Source organism: Perca flavescens, chromosome 9 (assembly GCF_004354835.1).
Source record: "Perca flavescens isolate YP-PL-M2 chromosome 9, PFLA_1.0, whole genome shotgun sequence".
NCBI classification, from domain to species: Eukaryota; Metazoa; Chordata; class Actinopteri; order Perciformes; family Percidae; genus Perca; species Perca flavescens.
Window position 1 is genome coordinate 14,139,648 of NC_041339.1, and position 27,259 is coordinate 14,166,906.

Below are 27,259 nucleotides of genomic sequence, written 5' to 3' on the forward strand. Positions count from 1 at the left end.
TTTTTTATTGTGCAAACTTCAAAGTAGTAAAATAAACTTAAATTGAATGAAAACACATACATACAACTTTAACATTGTTTCCCTTTCAAAACAAAATAGTTGTAAGATAGTTGTATAAACACTACCTTGGCTACAGGTAACGTTAGGATGTTGTAGTGGTCGACTGAACGTAGCTCCGCTGTCAGCCGCCTTCGCTGTTTGAATAATGTTAGCAGGTTGGCGGACGTATTTCAGCGAGGCAAGACATCTTAAATCCAGCGTTTTGATCATTGCTCTGAACTCGTCTTTCTCAACAGTCTGTAGCGGGATATACTGTAGGTGGATTGTTATTGTGTTCATAATGTTGCTCTGCTGCGTGCTTGAAGTGACATGTCTTTAACGTTAATACGGCAGAGTAACGTTAGCACGGCCGAGTAACGTTAGAGCGTCGGGCAACAACAGTGGCTAAATTATGACCCATTTTTTAGAAACAAAAAACTTGGGAACAAGAGACGGCTCTTCTCTTGAGCATACGCTGTTCTGGTGTATCTCCGGTCTTTCTTCATCCTCCAACTCTTTTCTCTGTTCTTGAATGTGCAGTAGCGACCGGAGCCTCTCCCAGCTTAACAGACTGTTATGTTACCTGGCTAGCTAGCAGCTAGCAGCTGTTACCAAACATGCCGTCCGACGGTGTACATTTGTAAATGTAAAATTATTAGTGTTAGAAATTGTTTAAGTCACAAATTGTTGTGTGCTATGGTGTTTTATCCTGTTAAAGAGAGTTAGTTGTGGGTTATTAATTGTTGTGTTATAAAGTTACTACCATGAGTGAGAAGGGTACGCTGTTAACAGGGCTCCCGGTGTACCGCCCAGCATTATGCTGCTAATAAATTTGACGTAGGATGTCCTGCGACGAAAAAAAATGAAATAAAAAACTCCCGTGGATCTGTTAATTTTTCTGATACCCGATCCAGCTATTTTGTCAATATCGGGGCCGATATCCGATCTTAATATCGGATCGGTACACCCCTAATAGAAACACTCACAGACACATATGGATCCCTATGTTTGTCTGTCAGTGAGCTAGAGCTGGGCAATATACCAATATTATATATCGGTATCGTGATATGAGACTAGATATCCTCTTAGATTTTGGATATCGTAATATAGCATAAGTGTTGTCTTTTCCTGGTTTTAAAGGCTGCATTACGGTAAAGTGATGTCATTTTCTAAACTTACCAAACTGTTGTAAGTGTTCTATTATTTGCCTTTTCCCACTTAGTCATTATATCCACATTACTTTTGATTATTTATCAAAAACGTCATTGTGTAAATATTGTGGAAGCACCAATAGTCAACACTACAATATCATTACAGTATCAATATCAAGGTATTTGGTCAAAAATATTGTGATATTTGATTTTCTCCAGCCCAGCCCTACAGTGAGCTTATTCCATGCACTCATATTCATGTGCCATCTTATCTAATCATTAAAAATATACAGCCAGATTTAGAAAGACACTTTACATACTGAATTGCATAAAAGAACAGCAAAGAGGGGTACTGCATTTTTTCATAACATTTGCTTGAAATAAAATAACGACAAGGCGAGTTGAAGATCATTCACCTCTGCAAACTCCAGGTGAAACATCCACACCGATACAGTCTTGTCGTTCATACTAAGACTGAGCTTCATTACCTGCACACAACCAAACATGCAAACTTTAGGAGGTGTCCAAATGCTTATTCACCAGCGGGTCATTCAAGCAAGCCTGGCACTCCCTTATTAAAGCTAAATAAATCCAAAAATTAAGTAACCGTTTCTGCATAATTCAAATCTATTTTTTCTACATTTCTGTATTTTTTGTAGTACAAAAGGGGGGGGAAAAATGACACGCAAAAAGCTAACGTTTACTCATGATTTATCATTTTCAGCGGGTGGATATCAAGCTGCTGTTGACTGCAATACGACCCATCTGTGCTGCACTGCAAAGGCGAGGAAATTGAAAACATTTAAAATTGCACATTTCTGCCTGAATCCAAATCAATCAACATTTTCTAACAGACTTCTCCTGGTCAGCAGCCAGTGCAGCAGATACACTGAAAAAAATGTGACAAAGAATTTGCTAAACAAATACACTCATCTCAAAACCACCTTTTGCCAATGCAAGAGCGATACAGTCAGTAAATAAAATGTGGGCGCCGTCAATATCATATATTAATATATTGACAAAATAGAGCAAACAATGGACACTGGTTCTATATGAAAAACATGGATTATAAAGGGGATGTGCAGGTATGAAAGCTGCATAATTGCTTTGGTTCCTAAGTCTTTTGTTCATTTTGATTCTCTTGCCTTATTTTTTCTTCATTGTTATTTATCCAGTATATATATATATATATATATATATATATATATATATATATATATAGTGAATATTCAGATAGTGAGCACCACAATGTCAACCTAATGATTGTCACTGAGACACCTTTGGACATCATGGGATTCAACAAAAGGGACCACAGCTGTGCTGCTTTTAGTCCTGATTCATTCAGTACCGGGTAAAACTGCCAGTCCTGATCAGGCACTGAGGCCCTCCATCAATACCTCCCACTCATATTTTTTTTTATTCCCACTCTCCATTTCCCTCTATCTCACTCCCTCCATGTCATTTCTTAATCTTCACAACTCAGTGATTCAAATATCTTTCCTCTTACTTTTTTTGCCCCAATGCCTACTCCTTCTCCTCTCTTGCTCTCTAATCTACATTTTATTTTTCTCCCTCTTTTCTACCTCCAAGCTGACTTCACAGAGCCACCTCCTGTCTGAGAACTTGCAGAAAGCACATTAAAGGATGTACACCGGCTAACCCTGCAGAGCACCGTGACTCTAAATTGCATTGTATGTATGTGTGCCACAGCTGTGCAGGGAGCCACAAGGGCTGACAAGAGTGAAAGGCCGTGCAGTCTCTGTGCTCTGCAGACTCACTTTCTCACTCATACACGCACATATATACACACATAAATGCAAAGCTCTGCACAGTGCCAACAAAACTCTGTAAACAAAAACACAACTCAGTGATGTGTGTGTCCCTACAAGCCCTTCACGGGTATCAGATACAGCCCCGCTATGGTTTTGGGGTTGTGGTGGGAGTGAGGGGTAGAGGGGAATTTAGTGTTTCACCTAAATGTGAGCTTGCTGCCTGGAAGACATCCAGTATACTGTTTTACTCTGAATTATTAAAAGCTTATTGCAGCTGGGACTGAAATAGTTTAGAGGCCACAGACTATAGCTGTTGGCACAGAACTACATAATTTATATTCCTAGCTATTCTGAAGCCATCCAGCTTATTGTTATTTTCGATATGAAACGCTTTAAGGCGGCATGATGGACAAAACATAACCACTTAAATGAAGTGTCAGGTGAAACTAAGTTTGATAAAAATGAAAAACAACAAGACTAGGTTGAAACCTAGTATATGGCTGGACAATGTGCTTAATTGTGGCCAAATCTTTACATGGCTAGTCAGCGGGGGTGTCTATAATGTGAATTCATAATGTTCATCTGTAGTGGTCCCAGTAATATTTGTTTGTTGTGTACTGAAGCAGCAAAATCACATGACATGGGCTGCATTACAACGGCGGTGGCAGCAAAAACAAATGTGAATCAGCTGCCTGATCAACAACAGCAGAGGCAAAGACGTTATGCCGATTGATTTTGAAAGAGTTAACGGCCAATGGGGAAGCTCCAACTCAGGGCCAGATGTACGTACATTTGCGAATGTAGCGTTATCATTGCCATGGCCAACCCTGAAAGCGCACGCTGTGATACTTCACCTTACGTCGTATTTACCAAACCTGCAGTTCATCGGTTAATCAGCACCTTTCTCAGCCCACTAGAACGTGAATTGAGCTGTAGCAAAGCGTTAAGTACTTGTGCTATGAGGGCAGACTGCGATATTCCCACTGCTGATGCTATGACTGTTTGAAATTATCCTGATGCCAATATTTGTAATGTAGCGAGGAGTTTAACAACTGCTGGAACGCTGAGTCGGAGATTCGAGGTCATCTTTGATTTCTTCCAGTAACATGGCTACTTAATCTGTAACGCTTAATGATTTTGTGTTCACTCAACTGAAAAAGTGTGATCCTTGTGACAAAAATTCTTTCAGCTTGTCTCCTTGGCCTATGTCTTCATCTTGCTCGGATTACTGCGACCATTTCACCAGGAGGCTTATGCGAGGAAACCCGCATACTGGTTTACGTCTGCTTTTAAGAGGCGGAGAATTTTCACAGCAAAATAGAGGCGCGCTTTCACAGGCGGTTTTTGTACATACCGCAGAATACATAATTAGGCGCACTTTATGCTTCCCCTCCCATCTCTTTATGGGAAACTCCCACTTTCCCCTTGACCCTCCCATGAATGCATAAGCATGACACAGAAAAGCGCAATTTGCCATTTTCAGTTCCCGCAGTCTGCGCTTTTACCTCAGTGCGGCCTGTTTGTACATACCTCGCCATGCTTTTACACGCACGTTGCAAAACACATACGCCTGAAGTGGGCGCAAAAGCGTTTGTACATCTGGCCCTCAGTGACAAGACTATGCGTTCATAGGGCTGGCCTCGCATTGCTGTCGTCCAGCCAAAAACTGCTATAAAAATGCTTGAAAAATCCTAACACAAAGAAATGTTGAATGTGTCGACGTTTGATCTTGCTGGTGCTAGCTCAGCTACTGTATATCCAGTGTCCTGGTATTCAGCAGGGCAGACGACAGAAGCCTTCACCGCTAGCTATCACCCTGACACTCGCTCCCTCAGCGAGCTCTACTGACAGCCCTCCTCTGCAATGCAAATGCCCACTTCCACATGAGCAGGCCCATCACTAGCACTCCCCATACACTTGTATTCCATGTCATTACCCCCGGGGACCCTTACACACACTGTTCCTCTCTTCTACACCTCATGCTGCTACCCTTATCTGGGATGGGAAGGGGGCTGGGGTTGGCTGATGCATTGGTAGCCCTAAAGGAGGGCTGCCACGGGCCGTTTCCACTCATGCCTCCTGTCAGTCACATTCCTCTCCTTGCCCTCCAGCCATGTGTACTGTATTTCATTAGTCCTGATTTTTGCTGACAAATGCTGGCTGTCGTGCTGTGCAGCCCCCTTACCCTCTCTATGGACACTACACCAAAGCACAGCTAGATCTGCCTTACAAATGAGCTCCCTCTGGTACCACCACACAAGTGTGTCATTACAATTGACCACAGATATACAGCACATGCTGTGTGTCTATGAAGAGTACACACACACAAACACACATACACACTTATACAGACACGAGAATGGCTGTTTCAACTCTGAAAGTATGCCTTCAAGCTGTCAACATGACCCTGTGCCTCCCTCTTACTACTCTCCTCTTTTCTCATTTTTTCAACTATTCTGTGACTTCATCTCCCTCTAATCTCTCTCACATTCCTTACTCACCCCCTCTCTCTCCCAAAGGCATAAGGTCCAGCCAGTGAGATGTCAGCTCCGATTAGCCACATTGGGTGATGTGTTTAAGTGTGTCCTTCATTATTGAGTAAAGTGACATGTTCTCTGCTATATTTGCCTGGGCCTCCTAAACTGTCGTCTTGTCTGTTTGGACATTTAAGCTAGTATTTTCTCCTCTCTCTTTCAACATACACACAGGGACACACACGTACACAGCCCTCTATTCAGGGCCATATTTTATCATCCATGTGCGCACCCCTCCGCTCACTCCCACTCCTTCTCTTTGTGTCTGCGGGCAGTGGCACACCTGTGCAAGCCTGTACAGGGACCCACAGATGGATTGTCAGTTAGTATCTGGGCCTTGCACTCGTCTGCACTGCCATGCCCGCCGGCCTGAAATAAAACCAGACTCTTCTGGTTCGGCTCCGCTGGTATAGGTGATGCTTCACAATGCCAAACTGACATCAGATCATCTGAACTGCAGAGCATCAAAATTAGCCACACCCGCACATGTTAGTGTATACAGGCAGTGACATTTAAAGTCAAAACCAAAACCTACCTACGCACATACTGTTTTCCCCATTACACACAAACCCAAGCTCTATAACCCAGATCACAGCGGTATCATATGACTGAATCTCATAGCCAGGCGGGCGAGCAGTCTTCAGCCACAACCAGAAATAGGTTAAACAGACTAAAAATATCAAAAACATTAATAATTCAGCTTTTTTTGTTAACCTGTGCTTCAGAAAAAAAAAATAGCACACTTCTCACTGTGAAGTGGCTTAATTGGCAGGTTGTGCAGTGGATTATTTTGGTATTTTAAGCAACGTCTCCCCCAAGAGCCGGTAAGCGAGATGTGCCCTGAGCAGTGGGAGGGGAAGCAGCATTGTACTGTCATCAGAACTAATGTCACAGATGGGGTCAGAATACGGTCATCTGTAACTCAAAGAAAGTTCTTCATTTTGGTGGGTGATTTGAGTCACAAATTTGGCTGTAATAAATTAATATCAAGCAATAAAAATAAAAAAATGCATTTATTTTTGTTCAGTTAGTCTACCAATATATCTCATTTACTGTTATTTTCACACAAATAATTCTTTAAATGCAACAAATCTTGGACTGTAACAGTTTTACAACAGCACTCATTGTAGCAACTAAAGAGAGATTATTGCATGTGAGTACAATATTCTGTATGAAAAGAAATTTCATGATGAAACATTTTCAGTGGGTGTTGTTTATTCTCCAAAGGCAGTTGCAGAGTGCAGATCCTGCTTTTTTTCAAAATACCCTTGGAAGCCAATCCCCTGGGGAGAGGAAGGCTTCTCTAAATATGTGGCTAATCTACCACACAGAAAAATGAGCCGAACAAAGGATAGAGGTACGTGTGTGTGTTAAAGGGGTACCAGAGGAGCAACTGAGTGAGACCGAAGGTGGAAAACAAGCTACACTGTGAGGCTCCAACAGTTACCCTGTGTGTTTTAGTCTATTTGTAGCATTTCTGCTTCAGGGGTGTGTGTGTGTGTGTGTGTGTGTGTGTGTGTGTGTGTGTGTGTGTGTGTGTGTGTGTGTGTGTGTGTGGGATTCAGTTCCCTTAGCACCACTCTGGTACAGCAGTTCTTTACTGGCGCACACACATGCATGCACGCACGCACGTGCACGACTTGTCTTTTATTTTGAAAAAATATATTTTGACGGACATGCGTCAGAGCCGTGCAGCAGTCAGAGCCGTGCAGCAGTCTTGCGCCGTAGCCATGGTAACCATCATTTTATTAACGTTCACTTTAAGTTTGTGTTGATGTTCAGAGGCCAGATGGCGAAGCGTAAATATGACCCAGAATATTTCAAATGTGGATTTTCTTACATCGATGGATAAAAAAGGGACAGAAACCCCAGTGTGTGATATGCAATGAAGTGCTTTCACATGACAGCATGACATTTGCTTGGTTTGAATCTTATAAAAGTGGGTAGCGACTTAATGACCATGGGAAAATGTGGGTCACAGGCTGAGACCATTTTAACCTTGACCTACAGTATAATAAGTATGAATCAAAGTGTAAAAAAAAAAAAAAAAAAGAAAAGTCTACCTACACGTGTACAACAGCCACGGACATCCAGACTTTTTATGACACCACCTGCTCCTTCTATTCATCAGTGTGATTTGACTTGGATAATACATTCAGACACAGGCGAGGTCACAGACATAAAACCATTACAGTACTTGTACCCACAAAGCCCTCTTTATTTTCATCTCAATAGAACAACAAAGGTTATAAAAAAAACAGACATCAGAGACAGACTCCTGTAGCCATTGAGATGAGCTGTAGCCATTCAACTTATTTTAGTGCTGAGATCAGCTGGTAGTACGTTTCTTAATAAGAAAACGGATGGTGTTCAAATGTTTTAACAAACATCTGGGTCCTTACTTATGTGTTTGTAATTACAGAGGCAAAAACCCAAATTAAGCATTTAAGTTCACAGTCAGACATGCCCATTGCTAATAATAAAAAAGAAAAACATAGTATGGGCAGTTAAGCGGCAACAGTATTTTACTTTAAACTCAAATGTTAAATTCACAACATATATCCCTGTTTAATTCATAAAGTAGAACAAATATTTTAAAGAAGAGAAGACCTTGAGTATGCCTGTTTCAACTTCCACTCCACTATGATCTTCTTCCTGAGAGCACGCACACTTGTTAGCCAAAGGCTTTATTCTAACGAGTCCCCTCTCCCTGACTACAAGGCCTCCAATCCTGCCAGCACCGATTGGCTTCATGCTGACCAGTCCGCTCCACTCTCACCCCCACCCCTGCCCACTCAACACAGGCACATGCAACACACACACACACACACACACACACACACACACACACACACACACACACACACACACACACACAACCTTCACAGATGTAGCAGTGAATTATTCAACCTTTGCAGCATATAGGCCGGAACACGAGTGAGCTCGGCTCTAGTTGATAAATAGGTGGATAGCACGCACGCAAAAGAATGGGTGTATATGTTATGTTCATGTGCAAAGCCCAATGGAAGGCTAGGAGGTTTGCAGCGTTTCGAGGAACGGCTCCATCACACGGCAGCCTCATTTCTAAAGCACAAGGTCGGCTACTGTCCGCAACAGAGCCCTGGCCCTCGCTTCTCGTACATTCTATTATGGATAAGCTGAGCACTGGCCCATACACACAATCAGACACAAACACACGTCAATGCACGCACGCACGCATGCACATGTATACAAAGATACAGGAATCCACGTGCACTCACACAGCAGACTAACAGGTATGTGTGCGGCACAGGGCACAGCGCGAGAGTAAGAGAGCGGGAAAGACAGAAATGGAGACAGAGGGAGAAAGAGGCAATTGAGAGGGAGGGGATCTACTTAGAGTGTTGACATTGCAGGAGCCCACATGTGTGTGCCGGAGAATAATCTTCTCCCTGCTCTCATTGGGTTTTTAATGTGGGTGCTATTTCCATAAACCTGCCTCCTGAATCACTGCCAGCCTCTTACACTCCCCCCAGGTCGAGCTGTACTAATACTCAGAGTAAATGCATGCAGCAAACACATTTTCACCGTTGCCTCTCCAAGACAATCACTGTTGTACACAATGCTAGCATGACAAAAAGGGGAGGGTGGCATGTTGTTGTGTGCTACAGTAAACAGACTTGCTGCAGCGACTGAGATTATTTCTTGGTTCTGCTGGATTTGAGGAGTGGCAGTGAGAGGACAGAGAGTTTGAGCAGAGCGAGGGGGATATGGTGGTGGATAGTGTGAAGGATGCAGGATTTTGTCATGATGCTGAGCTGGGTGGAGTTAATCTCCTGCAGATTTGTGTAGAGAGCTGTGACACTCAAAGCACACACACACCAACTGCTGTAGAAACAGCCACTGGGCCTTAACTGGCACTGTGTTACTGTTTTTTTTAACAACAAATTATGTCATAAAGGAATAATAAGTGTCCAGGTCATTGGAAGATGCTTAGATTTTACTTGGTAAGAGGGAAAAAAAAAAACATGTTTGGGGGTTTTACAGTTACACATGCACACATATTTACACACAGAGAAGCAGTTGTAGGGTTATGTAATATAAAAAGTAGTGCGTCTCTATCAGCAGCAAACAAGCACGAAACAGCACACACATGAAAGCTACGAGCCTCGCTGTCTTGGGCGGTGCGTGATCGTGGCAGGCTGCCATGTGCACATGTTTTTCTTCCCACCTTTATATACTGCTATCTGTATCTACATACGGCTGGCTGCAATGCAAAGCCAGCTTACCACACACGCACAAACATACAGAGCTAATAGAGCCAAGCAACACACACCTGGTAAACTGTCAGAGTTTCTCCTATCCGCTGGCCAAACTTATGTCAGGCACTCGTGTCCCCAAGGTTCCCATCACACTTCACCGCAGGAATCTATATTCCAGTCCAGTACACTTCCATTAGGCCATACTGTTCCTTTCAGCAGCTAATGTGTAACAGGGGGACACGGATAATAACATCCAAGAACACAAGCACTTCTTTCTGATAATAAGAGGGACACAGGGTTGCGTGTGCTAGCATCTGAGCGCATGCAAACATAGAGCATTTTGATCAATCATACGATACCTAATGTAACTTACAACTTAAAATTAAATTGTTAAAGTTATAATCTTTAAGATTTTAATCATCAAAACCAATATGATTCGATATAAATCCAATGTGTCAGCATCCTATAATTGCTTCTCTATATAGTAGTTTGTACAGCTTTTTTTTTTTTTTTTTAAAAGTGCCTACACTCACACAAGCGAATCAAAGACAACAATCTACGCACATACCAGAAGTTACACAGACGACAAAAGAAACAACATTCGATCACAAGTTCAGTACTACCACGGTGGATGACACAGTTGACTATGTTCTTTAGTGTACTTAAACATGAATCCTCTCAGCCCACACTTTATTTGGGTGCGCTGTAACAAGAGTAGACACTCAAGACGTTTTTGCCGTCCTAATTGTTATTTTGAAATGATACTAAACTGTAATCACAGGGGATGCCAAATCAACCATGACTGAAATCTTATGGGTTATAACTAAATATTTTCTCTTGCAGAGGTTAGGGATTCAATGCTTTGCCCAAGAACATTGCAGGTGACACAGGGTGTAAAGACAAACATTCTAACACTCCATCTCATGAAACTCAAGTGTGTGCATGCTGTGGGCTTGTTTTTGCTCAGTATTCAAGCAGAGGGCCATTCGTGAGATATAGAATATCTTGTTAGGTAGTACAATTTTCATTCATTGTCCTACTCATTTGCAACAAGTAAAGTCCAGCAGGATTTTTGTGTTTTGACATTAATATTTAGAACATTTCAAATGACAGATAACCAGGTAACCACACCGGTCCCAGCCCCCTGCGAGAGAGCAGCAATGCCAGGGTTAATGACAAAACAGACATTAATAACTCATAGCTCATCTCTGGAGAAGTCCTAGTTTACATTAATTACAGCATAGCCCCTGGCAAACTGCATATCAAGCGGGATTTTGCAAACAAACAACTGGCATATCTACTTACCATCAAGCAGTGAAGCAACAGGGGTCATATCACAAAAGATTTAGGAGCCAGGAGGCTCAAGAGAGAAGGACAGGAGAGGCGATCGGAGGCAGTCAAATGCACAAACACACATTTCTGCACATACAGAAACACACACACAACACAATGCAGCATGACATTTATGTGTAAAATGAGTTGTATATTTTCTTTTGTTATATTGTAGATCATTGTCATTCTTTAAATGCATTTGTTTTTGTGAATAAATCTCTCCCCAGCGGTTGGTTCATCAATCGGTGAACAGGATCTTTTGAATGTTTAGGGAAACTGGCATGCTACTGCAATTGTGTGTACCTAGTGTTGTAGCTGCTTGCGCTGTGTGTGGATGCAGTATTATAGCACAGACTCGGTGTCCTTGGACCGCTGGTGTTTGAGTGTGTGAGTGAAGTTGAAGGGAAGGGAACAGCAGAGCAGCCTTGTCTGTGAGGCCTGACACTCATCAACGTCTGCCTGTTACATTTCTATGACACGCTCTGTCTCAGGAAGAGCAGCACCAGAGGAGCAATGGGAGACAGGGGAGACAGGGGGATGCAGGGTGGGGTAGAGGAAAAGTCAGCAAGAGGGCTAAGGCAGGACTGAAAGGTACAAGAAAAGGATTTCATTTATTTCTCACAGTACAGGCAAAGTTACTGAATGTGTGTGTAGAAAATGCAACATGCAGAGCTGTGTTTTCTAATTCTGTACATACTCTGTGTGTCATGGCTGTACAATCATTAAATGTAATTGTCTGTGTTGACATTAAGTGATGCTGTTTATAGTAATATTGTTTACAGCACTCCATTTGGATGATTGTTAAACCTTTCAAAGCCCAGATGGTTTAGAGATCTGCTCTGCTCTCATAACACATTAAGAAAAGGAAGGGGTAAGAGCATCAGACTGGTTAGCGTCTCTGTCTGTGCCCGCATGCCTCTCATTTACACATTCAGCCACATCAACCATTCAATCCCAGGTAGGTCAACCCTTACGGAGGAGGGGGGGGGGGGGTTATTAATGACTATGAGGCGTGAGAGAGAAACTTACTGGAAAGCCAGACTTTGGGCAAAAAAAAAACAGTAAAAGAATCAGAGAATCCTTCTTTTATAACACATCAGTGAACACAGTTATAACCTCATGAACGCAACCTCTGGAATAATGCGAAAAAAATGTTTTCCTTTCTCTGTCTTCCGTCTTATTATTCAAATGCGGAGGAAAAAGGATGAGAATAACGCCCTCCGGCCTCGCGCTTGGCTAATTTGCAAGATAAACGAAACAACGTGTTTTTCAAGAAAGCCACCAGAAAAATTTTCAAAGTTTGTGGTAGTGGCATTTGCATGTTTAACTGAAACATGTGCCTTTTGGCTGGGTTTCTCAGGCTGTCTATGTCTACTATCAGAGGGGGTGTTGGGGGAGAGGGGAGGGGATCTTTACTGATGTTTCTCCCTGGTGCAGGCGTGATTTGATCACATTAAGCCACGCTGCCTCTGTGGGGAACCACATCAACCCACCCCTCCATCTTTCTATCTATTTCTAACAGTCTTTCCACACCAAAGATACAGCTCTGCACAGGTGTACATACCCACACACACAAATGCTTAAACAAAACAATGAATAGATAAATTAAACGTAATTGTAATTTCAAATTTCATGAGCACCATTTCTCCCCCCCAAATTCTATGCTATCGCTTAAAAAGTGTGAGGCAGAGTGGTCTGATCAATGCTGGCAATATTCCCTGGAGACCAGACACATGGAAAAGTTGAAACCGGGCCTTCAAAAGGCTGAGCTATTGATTGAATTGCTTTCCAAAGTGTTTTTTATCTCTGGGACTATACAAGGAGAATGCCGGCTGGTGTGCAGCTGGGTGCAGATGGCATGGCTGACCACCATAGAGAGAAAAGAGAGGGAGTGAGAAGAGGAGGGGAGGCAGACACTTACCCCTGGCAGTGTTTTCTGTTCATGGAGGGCGTTCTGGGCTTTGATGGCCGACTCTCGGGCGCAGTAGGTGAGGAATGCACAACCTGCAACAGAGGCACGCCACATATGAACCTGATAAGAATTACATACGTGTGAATAAGAGTTAAAAAAACAAAAACATTTAAAACTATTACAAAATGATGCAGCAGTTTAAACGGAATATCAACAAAGAATATTAGGACAGTGATGCAATTACAAAGCGAGTGAGAGAGAAAGAGAAGAGAAAGAGTTCTCATGTCCAGACACTGAGTAATTAACACAATTTAGAAACCAAATCTGTAAACCAGAACTCATGATGATCTGTGGTTTCATGAGTCAGTGAGAACACAAAGCTCCTTGCAAACCTTTCTTGAAATAAACAGAGCAAGTTAATGAAAACAGGCAATCGTTCAATAGACCAGGCTATATGTGGACACTTTTTTTCTAGGGGGCAAGGGGAGAGGAGAAAAAAACAAAACAACAAAAAAGTAGGAGATGAGCTGAGAATTCTTTGGTTGAATTGCCAGGCCTGTCCAGCCTCCCCATCCCTAGTGCCATGTCCTGTCAAGAGCTCCTAGCAGCCTGGCCAGCACCCCCACCCTGAATGCTTGTGACAGCAGCCGAGACAAAAGAAACAGGACTGCAGGAGAGTATTGGGGGGGGGGTAGAAAAGGAGAGAAGAAGGGATGAGATCAGTATAGGGATGGAGGTAGGAGGTAGACACTGACAGAGAAGAAGGCAAGACAGGACGTGGTGTTAAAACTCTCCAGGGTGAATGCTGCCATGCATGCACACACACATCTGTCAAAATCACTGAATACATAAAGATCAGAAGTGGGGAGGCAGGGAGGACGAGAGATGGAGAGAAACCAGATGGAGTATTGAGGCAATCATTTTCCCCCCTGACTGTCTGAATAAATAGATTTGCTTGTGTTCTATTAATAAGGTTCATATGGGTTACCATGCATCATATTTCTGCCCCTCTGTAGATGGTTTATTAGAAGCCACTGCATTTTGGATCTCATTTCAACAGCCAAATGTATTCAGTGGGTGGTGATGTATTAAGTGTCTGTACACGGACAATATTCCAATTTGTATTTTTTGTTGTTGCATATGAGATCACTTTTAACCATCAAACCATTCACTATCCATTTTTTGACATGTGCCTGTGTGGGCTATGTATATCTTTTTTGCCATTTCAGTGACCCTTTCACTGGCTAGGTCCACACCGTAACCTCTGCAGGACTGCATCAAGAAGAAGGGTTAAAATGCCATGTCATTCATTGATCCATTGATTGACCTGCAACCTGTTTAGCCATGCTGCTCTAAGTCTAAGGTGTTTGTCAACACGTGTGTGTGTGTGTGTGTGTGTGTGTGTGTGTGTGTGTGTGTGTACACCTGCTTGTATACAGAAAGTATTTGACCACTCTTGCCTAAATCCCATTAAATTCTTTCTGTTCTATGTTATGAAGCTCCTCTTTTTGTTTGGGACAGTCAATCTGCACCCCCGCCATGCTTTTCAGTATGAGAAAGACAGATCGTGATGGAGTCCGTCCAGGGTGGTGACCTTTGAGGTGGTTGACTGTAGCACTGGTGTCGCGGTGCAGCCCTCCCCATAGCCTCCCTTGTCCCCGCGCCTCTAACCTAATGATGTCCGATGGCCCACCACGCAAAATCATTCAATCACTCGCAGTGCTGTCTAATTCCCTTTCTCTTTTCTGCGTCAGCTTGTAAAGAATTACCATGACTGCGGAAATGTCACTGTTGTTTTGGGTTTGTTTGTTTCGCAAATGGTTAAGGGTAATAGGAGGGAGTGGATCCATTTTGGTGGTTGTTTTTCTCTCTTTTTTCACTCTCTCTGGGCTTGTTGTTGGTTTACTTGACAAACGCTGGCCCCATCTCTGAATAAGAAACAAGTATTTTGCATTATAATCACAAACACGGTTTATTTGTTAATGTGTAATGCATAGAGCATTGAGAATAAATTAATAACAACCACAACACTAGCAAACAAAAGGGAAACATGAACTCCATTTAAATGTGATTCTGTGCTCTTTAATGTATGGCTTAATAAGAATTTGCAGGCCACAGGCGAAAAAGCTTTAACAACTCCATAATTGGAATCCAAACACGTACAAATTGCCAGTGCTGCATTGCATACCAAGTGCAAAAGTGTGAGGGGGGGAGCATGATGAAATAGTTTGAAACACAACAAAAAGCCACTGTAATCGGAGCCTGCTGACACAGCAAAGGGGGAAGCCTTCCCATTGTGAGGCGATGATCCTCTGCATCATCTGATAGAAACCTAAAACAGCCTTATCTCACACATCAATTTCAGCTCCAAAGAGAAGAAATTCCACCTCCTCCTTACTCCCTTTTCTTCCTCCTAGTCTCATATCCTACTTCTTAATGATATATTTTTAAGTGTGCACCGTGTGTACTGGGAACTAGGGCTGAGTCTCTCCATATCCACTGTGTTGAATTGGCATGTAATTAAAAAGTCTTACTCGGAAGAAAGAGAGTGAGTAGAAAGGAGATACTGTGTATATATAGCTGTGGCGACAGCAGCCATTTACGTTCACCGTGGCCCAGGCTCTCTATTACCAAAAGTGTGTGGGTGCGCAATACAGAAGGATATTCTGCAAATTGTTTTGTCGGGTTTACAGGGCCTGTTGATAAAATCCACACACACAGCTGATCTCCTTACCGTGTCTTGGCATTTGTTTCCGGCACACTTATTCAATTAACATACTGACTGTGTCCCAATTCCATATTACATACTAAGAGTAGACCGTATGTATTCTATGAAAAAGTTTGAAGTTAAACCAATTGATGATCGCGTTTAACTTTACATAACTATCAAGATAACATTACGTGTATTTGTATATGATATAGGCCTAATGTTGATGTTGAAATTTTCATGGATGACATTTGACAAAAATAACATACTACTTTAGCAGTTAATGATATTTATATTCTAGAAGGACCATGAAGAGATTAATCTGTGCCTGCCACTATAGCGATTGACAGCTACAGGCTGTGACATCAGCTGCAGGAGCTCAATATGCACATCCTACTTCTACATTAGCATTGGGCATAAATCGTGTACTGCAAAACCGTTAAATATGAATGCAATTCCAAGGAGACTGGGTTGGTTTAAACCACAATGTCTCTCTTTTCACTCTGCCTCTTTGCTCCCTTTTCTCCATCTCCTTGCCCCAGAGGAGCCAAACTGCCCCAGTGTTATGAAAAAGTGTGACACTTGTTCTCAATGTGGCATTTCCTTGGCCAGAAAGTGTGAAGGTAGCAGAAACCAAGCCAGTCCTGGCACCTGTCTCACCTGCTCCCTCACACATCATTTGCACTCTTTGGAAAATGCTATCATTGTGGGTAGATTACTTGCTTACTTCATTTACTGCCATGTGGGGCTCTGGGGGAACTGATAGCCTTTCAGAGGGGTCGGAAGCTGAAACACACATCATCAGCACTGATACAATGTGATTATGACCTGAATCATTGCCAGCCAGGGAGGCAGGAGGCTCAGTGGCGCAGATTGACCGTGAGGGGGGTAATCAGTTTGGTCTCGGAGAAGCTTTTAACTCACATAATCACTCCCTCACCTTTGAAAAAAAGATCCCGGTCTGTTCACACACTCAAACAATCATGCCAATGTTCAGGGAGAAGGAGAACAGATTGAGGGAGGACAGACAGAGAGGTATAATAAAGAAGAGGTGGAGCATGGAGTTGGCAGGGACTTTCCAAAATGCTCTCACTCATTGTTCTGACAACAATATTTTCTCTGCCCAGGCCTAATGGGCTTGTAATGAGCACTGTAATATAAGCAGTAGCCTAGCGTAACCTGTAAACCTTAATTAAGTCAGACAGCCACCTTAAAGGGAGCCAGCGCCTGTGCTCAGTCTTCCATCAATCCTGTTACAATCACTCCATCCCTTCATCTCTGCTACATACAGCTCCAAATCCTCGTCCCTTTCTCCTTTTACTATCCATCCCATCATCCCTTCACCTTGAGCAATGACTGGGGGAGGATGCAGCGATGTCCATCATGAGGGCAAGAAATAGTCCCCAGACCCTCCCTCGTATCCTCTCTGACCCCTGAGTAGGAGACCTCAGCCATTGATTTGTTGCTACTCGCTCACATAGACTACACTAGCCTCCAAGCAGCAGTCAAACAGATCCATAGGCGCAGATCCCGAAGGAGTGCCTGTGTGCGTGTGTGTAAAAGTGTGCATGTACAGAACATATACATGGTGTGGCGTGCATTGCCTAATGAGTGCGACAAATGCAATAAATTATTTCTGAAAGGCTCTGTGTGTATTTCGGGATCATTTCTAAGCAAAGAAGCCATCATAACAATGAAGAGAGATAGATTTTGACATATTCACACTCACAATCTATTGTGTATCTCTGAGGTTAAATAGTTCTCTCAGGGCACAAGTGGTTCTTCATACATAATCCAACTGTAGAGTATTTCTCTCAAAAGCTGACACCGGGCTCTATGCTGTAGGCGTAGTAGTATGAGGGAGGCTGAAAACAGTGATACAGTTCCAACTACTTCCTGATAAAGTTCGGTGACGTGACAGATTGCTACCGGCCGTCCATTCCCATGTTGGCCGGAACTCTTACTAACATCTAGGATATGGCTTTGGCATCCTCCACCGTACTGTAGTCTTTAAAGTATACGCCTTGGCTTCTGTAAATTATCTTTGTACTTCTTCTTCTGTACTCTTCTGCTATTAGAGCCAGAGCCCCAATCTATAAATACATCTAGTGGCCTGCATCCCTGATGAGCAAGCTAATTGACATTGTTAATGGATGGAGTTTCACAGAGCTGTAAATAATGTGTAGGTTCACACTTACTGCCTCTGCCGTGTTACTTCTGGGAGGGCAACAAGAGTTTATCTGCCAAGTCCCGTCTCTCCAGCCTGTCGTCCCTGCCTCCCTCCCCCAGCCAGGGGATTTACACAGAAATCAATAATCAAGTTCCCCCAACCCCCCCCCCACCCACCGAAGTCAAAGTCAGAAAACGGCATTTCCTGCTTTTCAAATACTATAACAAGCTCTTGGAAAAACAAACAAGACCAGACAAAAGGAAATAATAAAATCACTTGGCTCACACCCATTGGATGATGCTGTATATGGTACAACACAGATGCACTATACAATAATATACAATATTACTTAGAATGATTGTCCTCTTTTGAAAGGTGAAAGGCATTTAAACCTTTGAGACGGATCAATTGATCATAGCAAAGCCACAATCATAGATGACTGGCAGCTGAAAACTGACTGCAGACAAAGAGACGGATCAGGTTTTCAGTCACTTTGATTTTACTAATTGAAAGATACCTTTAAAGACAGCGCTTCAACGGCCCAGAGGTTGCTCGGATTGAGTGATTGATGGATGGAGTGATTGAAAGAGGAATGAGGGAGAAAGACGTGTGAGGAGGAGAAAAAACACGACCCGGCTAAGACAACACACACGCATTCTTCTTTGTTGTACTGCTACTCAGGCCACCTTGAGAGGAAATGTTACTTACACCAGTTTTTATAAGCCAATTTGCAATGAGTCCTCTGCTTCCTATTTCTTACTATAAAAGTATGCATGTCGGAATATACGACTTTGTGTACCTGTCCCAGCATTCTTTTCTTTTTTCTTTATCTCATGTCACCGCTGAGCTGGAGAAGAGTAATAATTGACACTAATGGTCTGACTAACAAGCAGGCACCAGGGTGTTAATTGCATTGACGTATATTTCCTATTAACCACATTCAGCCCTGAGGATCCCAGAAATACTATTCTGCTGATGACCAAACAAGAAATGGATCTATCTATCTATCTATCCATCTATCTATCTATCTATCTATCTATCTATCTATCTATCTATCTATCTATCTATCTATAGATCAAAAGAATGGCAAAGAAAGAGCTATGAAAGGAACCCAAAGAGCAGACGATACAGATATGAGAGCCCATCATTAATTAATTTGAGTAGTCTTTTTTAATTAAGCCAGATCTACGGTTGAATAGTGAACCACAGAATGGGTGCCATGTTGGAACTCATATAAAGTCTGCATACACTGCTCATTCAACCACGTTTGATCATCAAAAAAGGAACACAAATTCTATCTTTCATCTGTGTGTTCTGCACTATTTGGCACACAGTTTGCTTGTATCACACACACAAAAAAAAAATGTGGATGCGATACATCTCCAGTACAAAGCGCCTGACCAGTTTGTGTCTCTGGCGATAAAGCACAGAGACTGTTAGCTACAGCGTCGCCGCTTCAGCGGGAAAGATAGATGGAAGGAGTGAGGGGAGAGATGGCTGCGTGATGGAAGGGAATGGGGTGTAAGGAGAGGGGGGGTTGACTACGCTGGAAATGAGAGGGGGCGTGCGGGGGGGTGGGGGGGCATACAGTTGCCCACAGATGCTCCCTCTGTCTCTCCCTCATTCTCTCCCTCCTTTTGAGCACAGTATGGGAGCAGTTTTTTGGGGGAGGCTGGCAGGCAATCAGTGATGTCATGCCAGCAGTGCAGCGATGGCAGCTTAACCTATTTTCGGAAATACCACAGAATGTCTATTTTTAACCGTGCTGAGCAGCATGTATCTTCACACATCCCTCACGGACCTGAGCAATCATAGACATTTTCCAATCTAAAATGCGTCTTCATCACAAGTTGGGGATTGCTTGATATCTGTAGGAAAAGGGTCTCGATGCTGATAGTGCTGTTTACCATGTCATAATTACCAGTGAGGGAGGTATTATCCATGTTGTCAATTGTAGCATCTTTTAGTCTGCTGTTACAGCAAATATAAGTATTTCTATTGTTGCTTAAATTGGTAATTTAGTAATAATAACAGCTATAAAATAGTAAATTGACTCTAAGACCAGTGGCAAAAGTCATAGTATTTGCACTAGCAGCAGTAAGTATTACTAGTGTTACGGGAGGGATTTTCTCCTGTTAACAGGTTTCAAGTGATTATTTGTGTGATCTGCTCCTCCTCGTCCTCCACCCCACCCTCCGGCGTCCAAGCGGCTACCAACCTGTCAGATCCTCCATGTCCCAAGCTGAGCCATCACTCTACTCTACCACTGCCTTGGGATAAAAGCAACTATATGTTTCTGCATCTCTGACAAACACTTCATCTTTTCCCCTTCCACTTATCCACCCATTTTTCTGTGCTATGTGTCTGTCTGCCCTTTGCCTTGTGGGCCCCGCTGCATACATGTGCCATCCTCCCTGTCCAGTCGTGTGACAGGGCTAAGTCATTTCCACAGAGCTTTGTGTTCGCGTGCACTCCCAGGCAGATACATGTACGACATTTATGCATTGTTCATTCACACCGACATCAAGGGCTCAACCATTTGGCAATCAGAAAGATGTGACAGCTTGACTAATCTGTGATTGTTTTTTGGCCAAAACATGGGGGTTAGCAAACCCTCCAAGGGCACAGTACTGTAAGGCAAGACAAATAACTTATTATTTTCCAGGCTTGTACAAGGCTTTATCGCATGAGTTCTCCTGAACCATTCCAAAATGGAGAGGGATTATCACAAAACATTGCATTAAAATCTCCTTTCTCCCCTCTCCCTTGTTATTTCATTTTCCATCTAAAATGAATCTGTGCCCAGCCAGGCTCAAACACAACATTAAAGACCTCATGCTATTCTAACAGAAAACGCCAACCCCCTCCTCCCTCTCCCTCCTTTTTTTCCCCCTCTGTGCCTTTATAACCCCCCCCCCTCATAAGAGTACACTCTGCTCTGTAGGCAATGGCACTCTCTGCTAAGCTACCCATACAAAATAGATAGGCTTCTATCCCTCTATTTAGACTAAGGAAATAGCTGTGACCTTAAACACACCAAAATTCAACCCCAAATCCTCATTGTAAAATGTGAAAAGACTGTTAGCAGAGCCATGAATGCAGAAAGCATTTATATTTTATTTATATAATGTATTATAATCTATCATTTAAATTATTATATATTTAATATTTGAGTACATTCAAATGTACCTCATTCTTCTATCAAATATATCAATGATACTTCTAGAATAAATGTTTAGTAAATTTCCTTTTTCAAACATTATGGGTCACTTTTGGAACGCATATCACAGGAACAATCAGATCACCAAAAAAACTGTGTCAACCAACTCTGAGAAGCATAAGCAAACACCAAGACAGAATAACAAATGGATTTACTTCCAGGTAGCCAAGTGATGTAAAACCTTTCAAAGTGTCTTCAACCCTCAACACCCCTGCCATTATTCTCATGCCTCCAGACATGACACCGTCCACAATCTAAAACAAACCCCCCACAGAGCTTAATTTAGTCCATTTAATGAAATACAGATGTAGTGTATAGTTTCATTAACAAGTGTCTTAGTGATGAAATTGGTCCATGTTTTTCCTTAGACCTCACAGTACATCTTTCCATATCTGTCCCTGCTCCAGGCACCTATTAAGAGCAAACATATTCAAGAAAGGTCATGGAATAATGGCACTTCTAACATACTGAAAATATAATATACTGCAAGCCGTAATGAATGTTGCATTAGTGTAGGAAATCAATCCATTTGAAAGGCTCTCTCGGGCAGGGATTAAGGGGGAAGAAGCGGAGACGGAATAACACCGAGGTGAGTTTGTTGTGTGGACACTAACCTGCAGCAGAGCGTGGCCTTGTCGGCATCTGAGATTGTCAATCTCCTTGGAAAACCAACAGAAAAAGAGGAACAGAGAGAGGAAGGCAGTTCTCCTCATCCTGAAGTCAAGGCCCATAGCGCCTGTCAGTAGCAGTTGAGCTGCTGCATCTTTTATGAGGAAAGCCCTGTTGCTTATTACAATATTTACAGACGTTTAAAGATTGCGAAGCAAGTGTTGTTGCTGCATTAGCTTGGCTCAGTGGCCTTCGCTCACTAGCCCTGACAGACGATTTTATTCTAGATTTGTTCAATCGAACCACTGCACACAACTGCCAGGGGTTTTTCTTGTGTCTCTGTGTTCACGTATGGAATAAATTCCTCCTTTTATGAAACTCTTTAATGTCATTAACAACCATGCAACGCTTACACTGGCACAAAGCCTAAGCTCTGCCGATGTCTGCTAAATCAGTAATATCATCACAGAGAGTGTTGTGTATGTGCCGTCCATGTCACTTCTACAGCTCTGTTTATAGTCTGTAAGTGAATTTATCCCATCTGTTTCCCCAGGGGGGATGCTGTCCTACAGCAGTGCCGTGATCTTTGACACTTTCCATAAGGCACACGCAATATGGAGACACGTAGATGCACTCTCACTTCCATCATGTCAAAGAGGAGAGAGACGCTTCAACAAACCAGAGCTTAGTTTCATCAATGCTACTGTCTTTCAGCTACCAGCTCACATAGGAAAACTATGAGTCTCATATTAATACCATACCATTTTGGTTTGATGTCTCAACTACATCTGTTTCCTTCATCTTCTCTTTTTTTTTTTTTTTTTTTTATTGGGAGGGCAACCCACAGAGAAACGTTATCTATCAGACTAGCTCTGAGGGAGGAAAAAAAAATACAAACTTGAATACATATTTCATTAGATTATTCTTTGATTTAATGTGCTTCTGCTTGGCTGGCGTCTACAGTAATATCTCTGGTCCATTTATAAATGCATTAACACAATGACACCCGACACTAGCCTAATATTGATACCCGGGCTGAGTTGGCCTATCAGACTGAAGCAGCGTAGGGATTGTTTTGTCTGTCTGTCTGTCTGCTTGCTGTGCCGAATCACACCTGCAGTAAAGAAAGAAAACAAATCTTCCTTTTCCTCATCTCTCGTTTGAGCTCATGTTACTTCACTGCACGTGGGAAGATTAGTCAATCTCAATCAAACTCATGGGATACAATCTGTCCAGACAAACAATTCAACAAAAATCTCCACGGAAACAGATTCAGCATTGCTCCGAGTGCTTTGCATGTATACGTCCACTTTTGCAAAGTAGAACTATCCATTTGAACACAAAAATGAAGAAAAAATACTAGACAAACAGCAAGCTAAAAATAAGTGTACAGATTAAAGCTTCGGTTCTGCATATATGCATGTGCATAGACGTGCAAGTGTGTGTTTTGCATGTGCTATAAGTGGAAGCTAATTAGAGCCAAAGGGAGAAGTTTTCACAGTCTGTGATAAATTCAACATCAGGAAATCCTCTACCTATTAATACCAATTGGGCGACAATAATTGGCAGGCCATCGGCAGCGTGTGCAGAATTAATCATTTGAAGAGCCAGACTAGACTGAATTTTTAATTGGCGGAGGCAGCCACTGTTTAGGGAGGCAACCAGCTGATCACCCAAGAGACTGCTGCTTCAGACAATGCACATTTGCTAATCCTCTTGAGTCAAGTTATTATGGCCATGCATTATTATCACGCTTTACAAACTAATTCCATGTTTTCCCTCATGGATTACCAAGAGGGGGAAAAATAGTTGCATAAGAAAAGAGGAAAATAATCAACACACAAAGCGCAATGTGGATGAAATGAAAATCAAAATGACAGAATAAGTGCAGTGACTACAAATGCACAACACTTAGAATGATGACAAAAATGTGTGTGTGTTTATTCCTCTGTCCATCAATGTATTTGTCAGTCTGATTGTGGCTCTTTGAGGATGTTGTTCCAGAGTTTCCATCAGGATCCGTACTCATAATCCTTTTTCTGCTTAATAATATGATTAACTATAAAATAACCTCATCAGAGATCATTGACATATTAGGGTTTGATTATGTATTGTTAATTGTGTGGCCTGGATTCATTACATTTTAAGCCTAATGAAATGGCCCTAAAACATAATGACTGAACAGTACTTAAATGAATTTGTTGTTTGTAAATTAATGAATACACATAAACAGATTTACTTTGAGAAGAACATTTAAGATTAAGCGTCTATAGGTTTTACTCAGATCGGAGAGATAACCTTATCTACTTGCATTTAAACAAGCTAACGTTTTGGATTTTTGGCTGTTTATCAAATGGCAAAAAAAACTTGTGATTGACATACAATGCAATACATATGCAATAGATACAAGTTCACAGCATTGTGTTACACACTTTTATAAAACATTGGATTTCACTTTGTTCCACAGCTCTTGAATTTAACACCCGGGCATACGTGGTGTGATGTATATCTATAATCATAATAATTGCTGATAGTTATTATGATAATACAAGAAAACAGACAAAAAACTTTTCAAATGTAAAAAACTCTTAATAGGTGAGCAAATAATTCAATATATTTAGTATTAGCAGTGCTAATGCTACTGCTAATACTAAACTACTGAATGTATTCCATAGCTGTAATTGTGCCATAATGTTTCACTTAAATTATACACAGATCTATCAAAGCTCTATTTTCTGTCTATGGAAATACGTCTAAGAGCCTAAATTGTCTTTTCCCTGTCAACATGATCAGGCGACAATCACTCAAGAGCTAAATACTGCAAACAAAGTTGTTAAAAAAAGAGCTAAATACTGCAATCATTATGCAACACAGGGCAATGGTATTTTAGTATATGTATGCACACACATGCACACGCAACCACATACTGATGAATGCCAAATGAGTGCTACACTGAAGAAATGTCTTCCCTTCTACATACTGACAATTAAGAGCGTTAGCCATCTAGCATGAGGCTTCATGAAATATGTTGCTAATATAAACTATGATAGCATAATCTAATGGTACATGAAACCTTCATAAACCTAAACATAACATTTTTTTCATCCAAATATGATCACAGAGATTCTGCACACTATTTTAGATCACCAGCTAATTGCAACATGAACATACACATCAAAAATAAAAACCTATACATCTATTTCCTTAACTTTAATATTTAATCTTATTTAAAGGTATTCGTTATTGTTGCAATACTGTGTCTTCTAAAACTGCAATCAATTCCAGAATGTCAGTCATATTAATGAATAGTATAGGGCAAAAAAACAAAACAAATATCAATCTATTTTTGATACAGCCTCAATACAAGGGCTTTGTGACATGCAGACAACCTTTGTTATGTTAACACATCAAATATGTTTTGATGGTGATTCGATATGTCATAGAAGACATTGTTTGCAATGTTTGCAAATGGCATTTACATTACTGTCACAGATTGTCAATGGTATTTTCTAAATGTCACTGCAATCAAAGGCTTATCTCCTGTACTAACATCCCTCAAACATAAACAAGTGCAAAATGGGGAATGCAAAAGTGGGGGAATTGAATTTGGAAAGAGGCTTTTATTTTTACCACAACTGTGACAAAATGACAGTCATGTTGTTTGGTCTGTGACATGACATCTATAGGGCAGTTTTAGAAAAAGAATAGTGTGTCACAACTCTTGTTGGACAGTGTTGGTTTTTCCTCTCTTTGAATCATGAATGTGGTGTTGTATAAGCTATGTTAAAACTTATGATTACAATGGAAATAATAATTATGATACTGGTCACAGTCATTATTATCATGGAAGCGTAAATGTCACTGTGATTGCTTCAGCAATATACAGCCCTCTCGAGAGGTTAAAATGTGCAACCTGGTTGAGTGCAAAAACAAACGTAATCAACAAAAGGAAAGTTGGTTGTCAATGATGATGAAGATGAAGATGATGATGATGATGATGATGATGATGATGATGATGATGATGATGATGATGATGATGGCGATGATGACGTCTGCACTGCGTGCATGGACTGTGATTGTGTGTGTGTGTGTGTGTGTGGGGGGGGAGACCACATATTGTGAAATGTTTTTCCCACCCAGGCAGTGATCTACACGCACATCCTTGATAACTAACTTCATTACGGAAGGTGGAAGTTGTCACAGTGTGCAGTGAGCTGAGTGGATGTACACCCTCCCGCCTCCCTCAGCCTTCCATTTCAGCACAGGCAGCGCAGCATCACTCTCTCTCTCTCTCTCTCTCTATCTGGCGACATCCGTCATCTTGCGACAGTTCTTGCGCCCTTTGGAGACATTTGTATCGAACTGATTTCACTGGGTTTGCACGCAGCCCCATTCGCACATGGGGAGATGTTAAAAGAAAGCGTACGGGATGAATAAATGATGCCGCCCTCCGCAAAAAGACGGGACTGGCTGGCAAGGGAAGGCTCTTTAAAAATGCATCCTTTCCAAGCGCCTCTGCCCCACTTAAGAGCGTGTTAAGGAAACAGCAATAAAATACAGAACATGGCCAACACAGTTTGTCACCCTATCATTCGCGGTACTGCAAGCGCAAGCTTTTGCTTGTCCGTGTAATAAAGAAATATGGAAATACAAATGCTCTAAAATATTAGATATGAAGAACTTTATGAGCAAAGCACTCATAACTGGGACAAAATAGCAAACCTTATGAATGTTAGATGAAAGTAGGCTATGATGCACATGATGAATTGTTTACAATAGTAGACTAATATATGGATAAAGCATGATCAAATGTAAAAAAAATAAATAAAAAATAGCCTAAATAATAAAAAAATATTTTTTTCGCGTTTCCATTTCAACACAATTGAGATCAAAGGGTACAGGAAATAATAAGCTATTATTAATCTTTATATGGGCCTCGCAGCCATTTGAGGGGGCGACACGTTACCTTTGTGCATGCCGGTGTATCGGTCCTTGAGAACTGTCAGTTCGTGGATTTTCCCAAACTGTTCAAACAGGGGTTTCAGGTCTTTTTCTTCCAAGTTCCGCGGTATCTGCCCGATAAACAGCTTAATGGCATCTTGGTCTTTCATGTTGCCGCTCTCCGGATGAATTGAAATGGGTTCTGACCCGTTCATGGGTTTCGGAAATGTGATCTGAGGGTACTGGTGCTGATGTGGGATAAGTAGTAGTGGTTGTTGGCTCGGTGGTACCCCCGGTCCGGTGAAAACCAGGCTGGAGTAAGCGGGCTGGAGCTGCTGTGGATGGTGCTGCCTTCTTGTTTCAGTCTGAGTGAATCTGGCCATTCTGAGCTGGGAGCAGAGTGGATAATAATGACAACACACACACACACGAACACGCTCACTGTGAGAGAGCAAGCACTCAGCTGGAAACCAGGCTGACTTTCTATCCGACACAACACACACACACACACACACACACACACACACACACACACAGTACGAGGCAGGCAGAGGGGGGGTGATAGCGGCGGAATAAGCGCACAGGAGCGATATTAGACGCTCTGGAGCGGCACCCAGCGTTACTTATGAAG

At 42.0% G+C, this 27,259-nt stretch overlaps 1 protein-coding gene across 1 annotated transcript in view; it reads right to left on the reverse strand.

The window, feature by feature from the left end:
• Nucleotides 1-27,011, reverse strand: part of celf5a (cugbp, Elav-like family member 5a) — a 196,629-nt gene extending 169,618 nt beyond the window's left edge. The window contains exons 1-2 of the mRNA XM_028587205.1: nucleotides 26,654-27,011; nucleotides 12,991-13,073 (exon numbers count right to left, since the gene is read on the reverse strand). Of these exons, the coding sequence (XP_028443006.1) occupies nucleotides 12,991-13,073; nucleotides 26,654-27,011 (441 nt within the window). The remainder of the gene's footprint in view (nucleotides 1-12,990; nucleotides 13,074-26,653) is intronic.
• Between the last annotated feature and the right edge of the window lie 248 nt (nucleotides 27,012-27,259).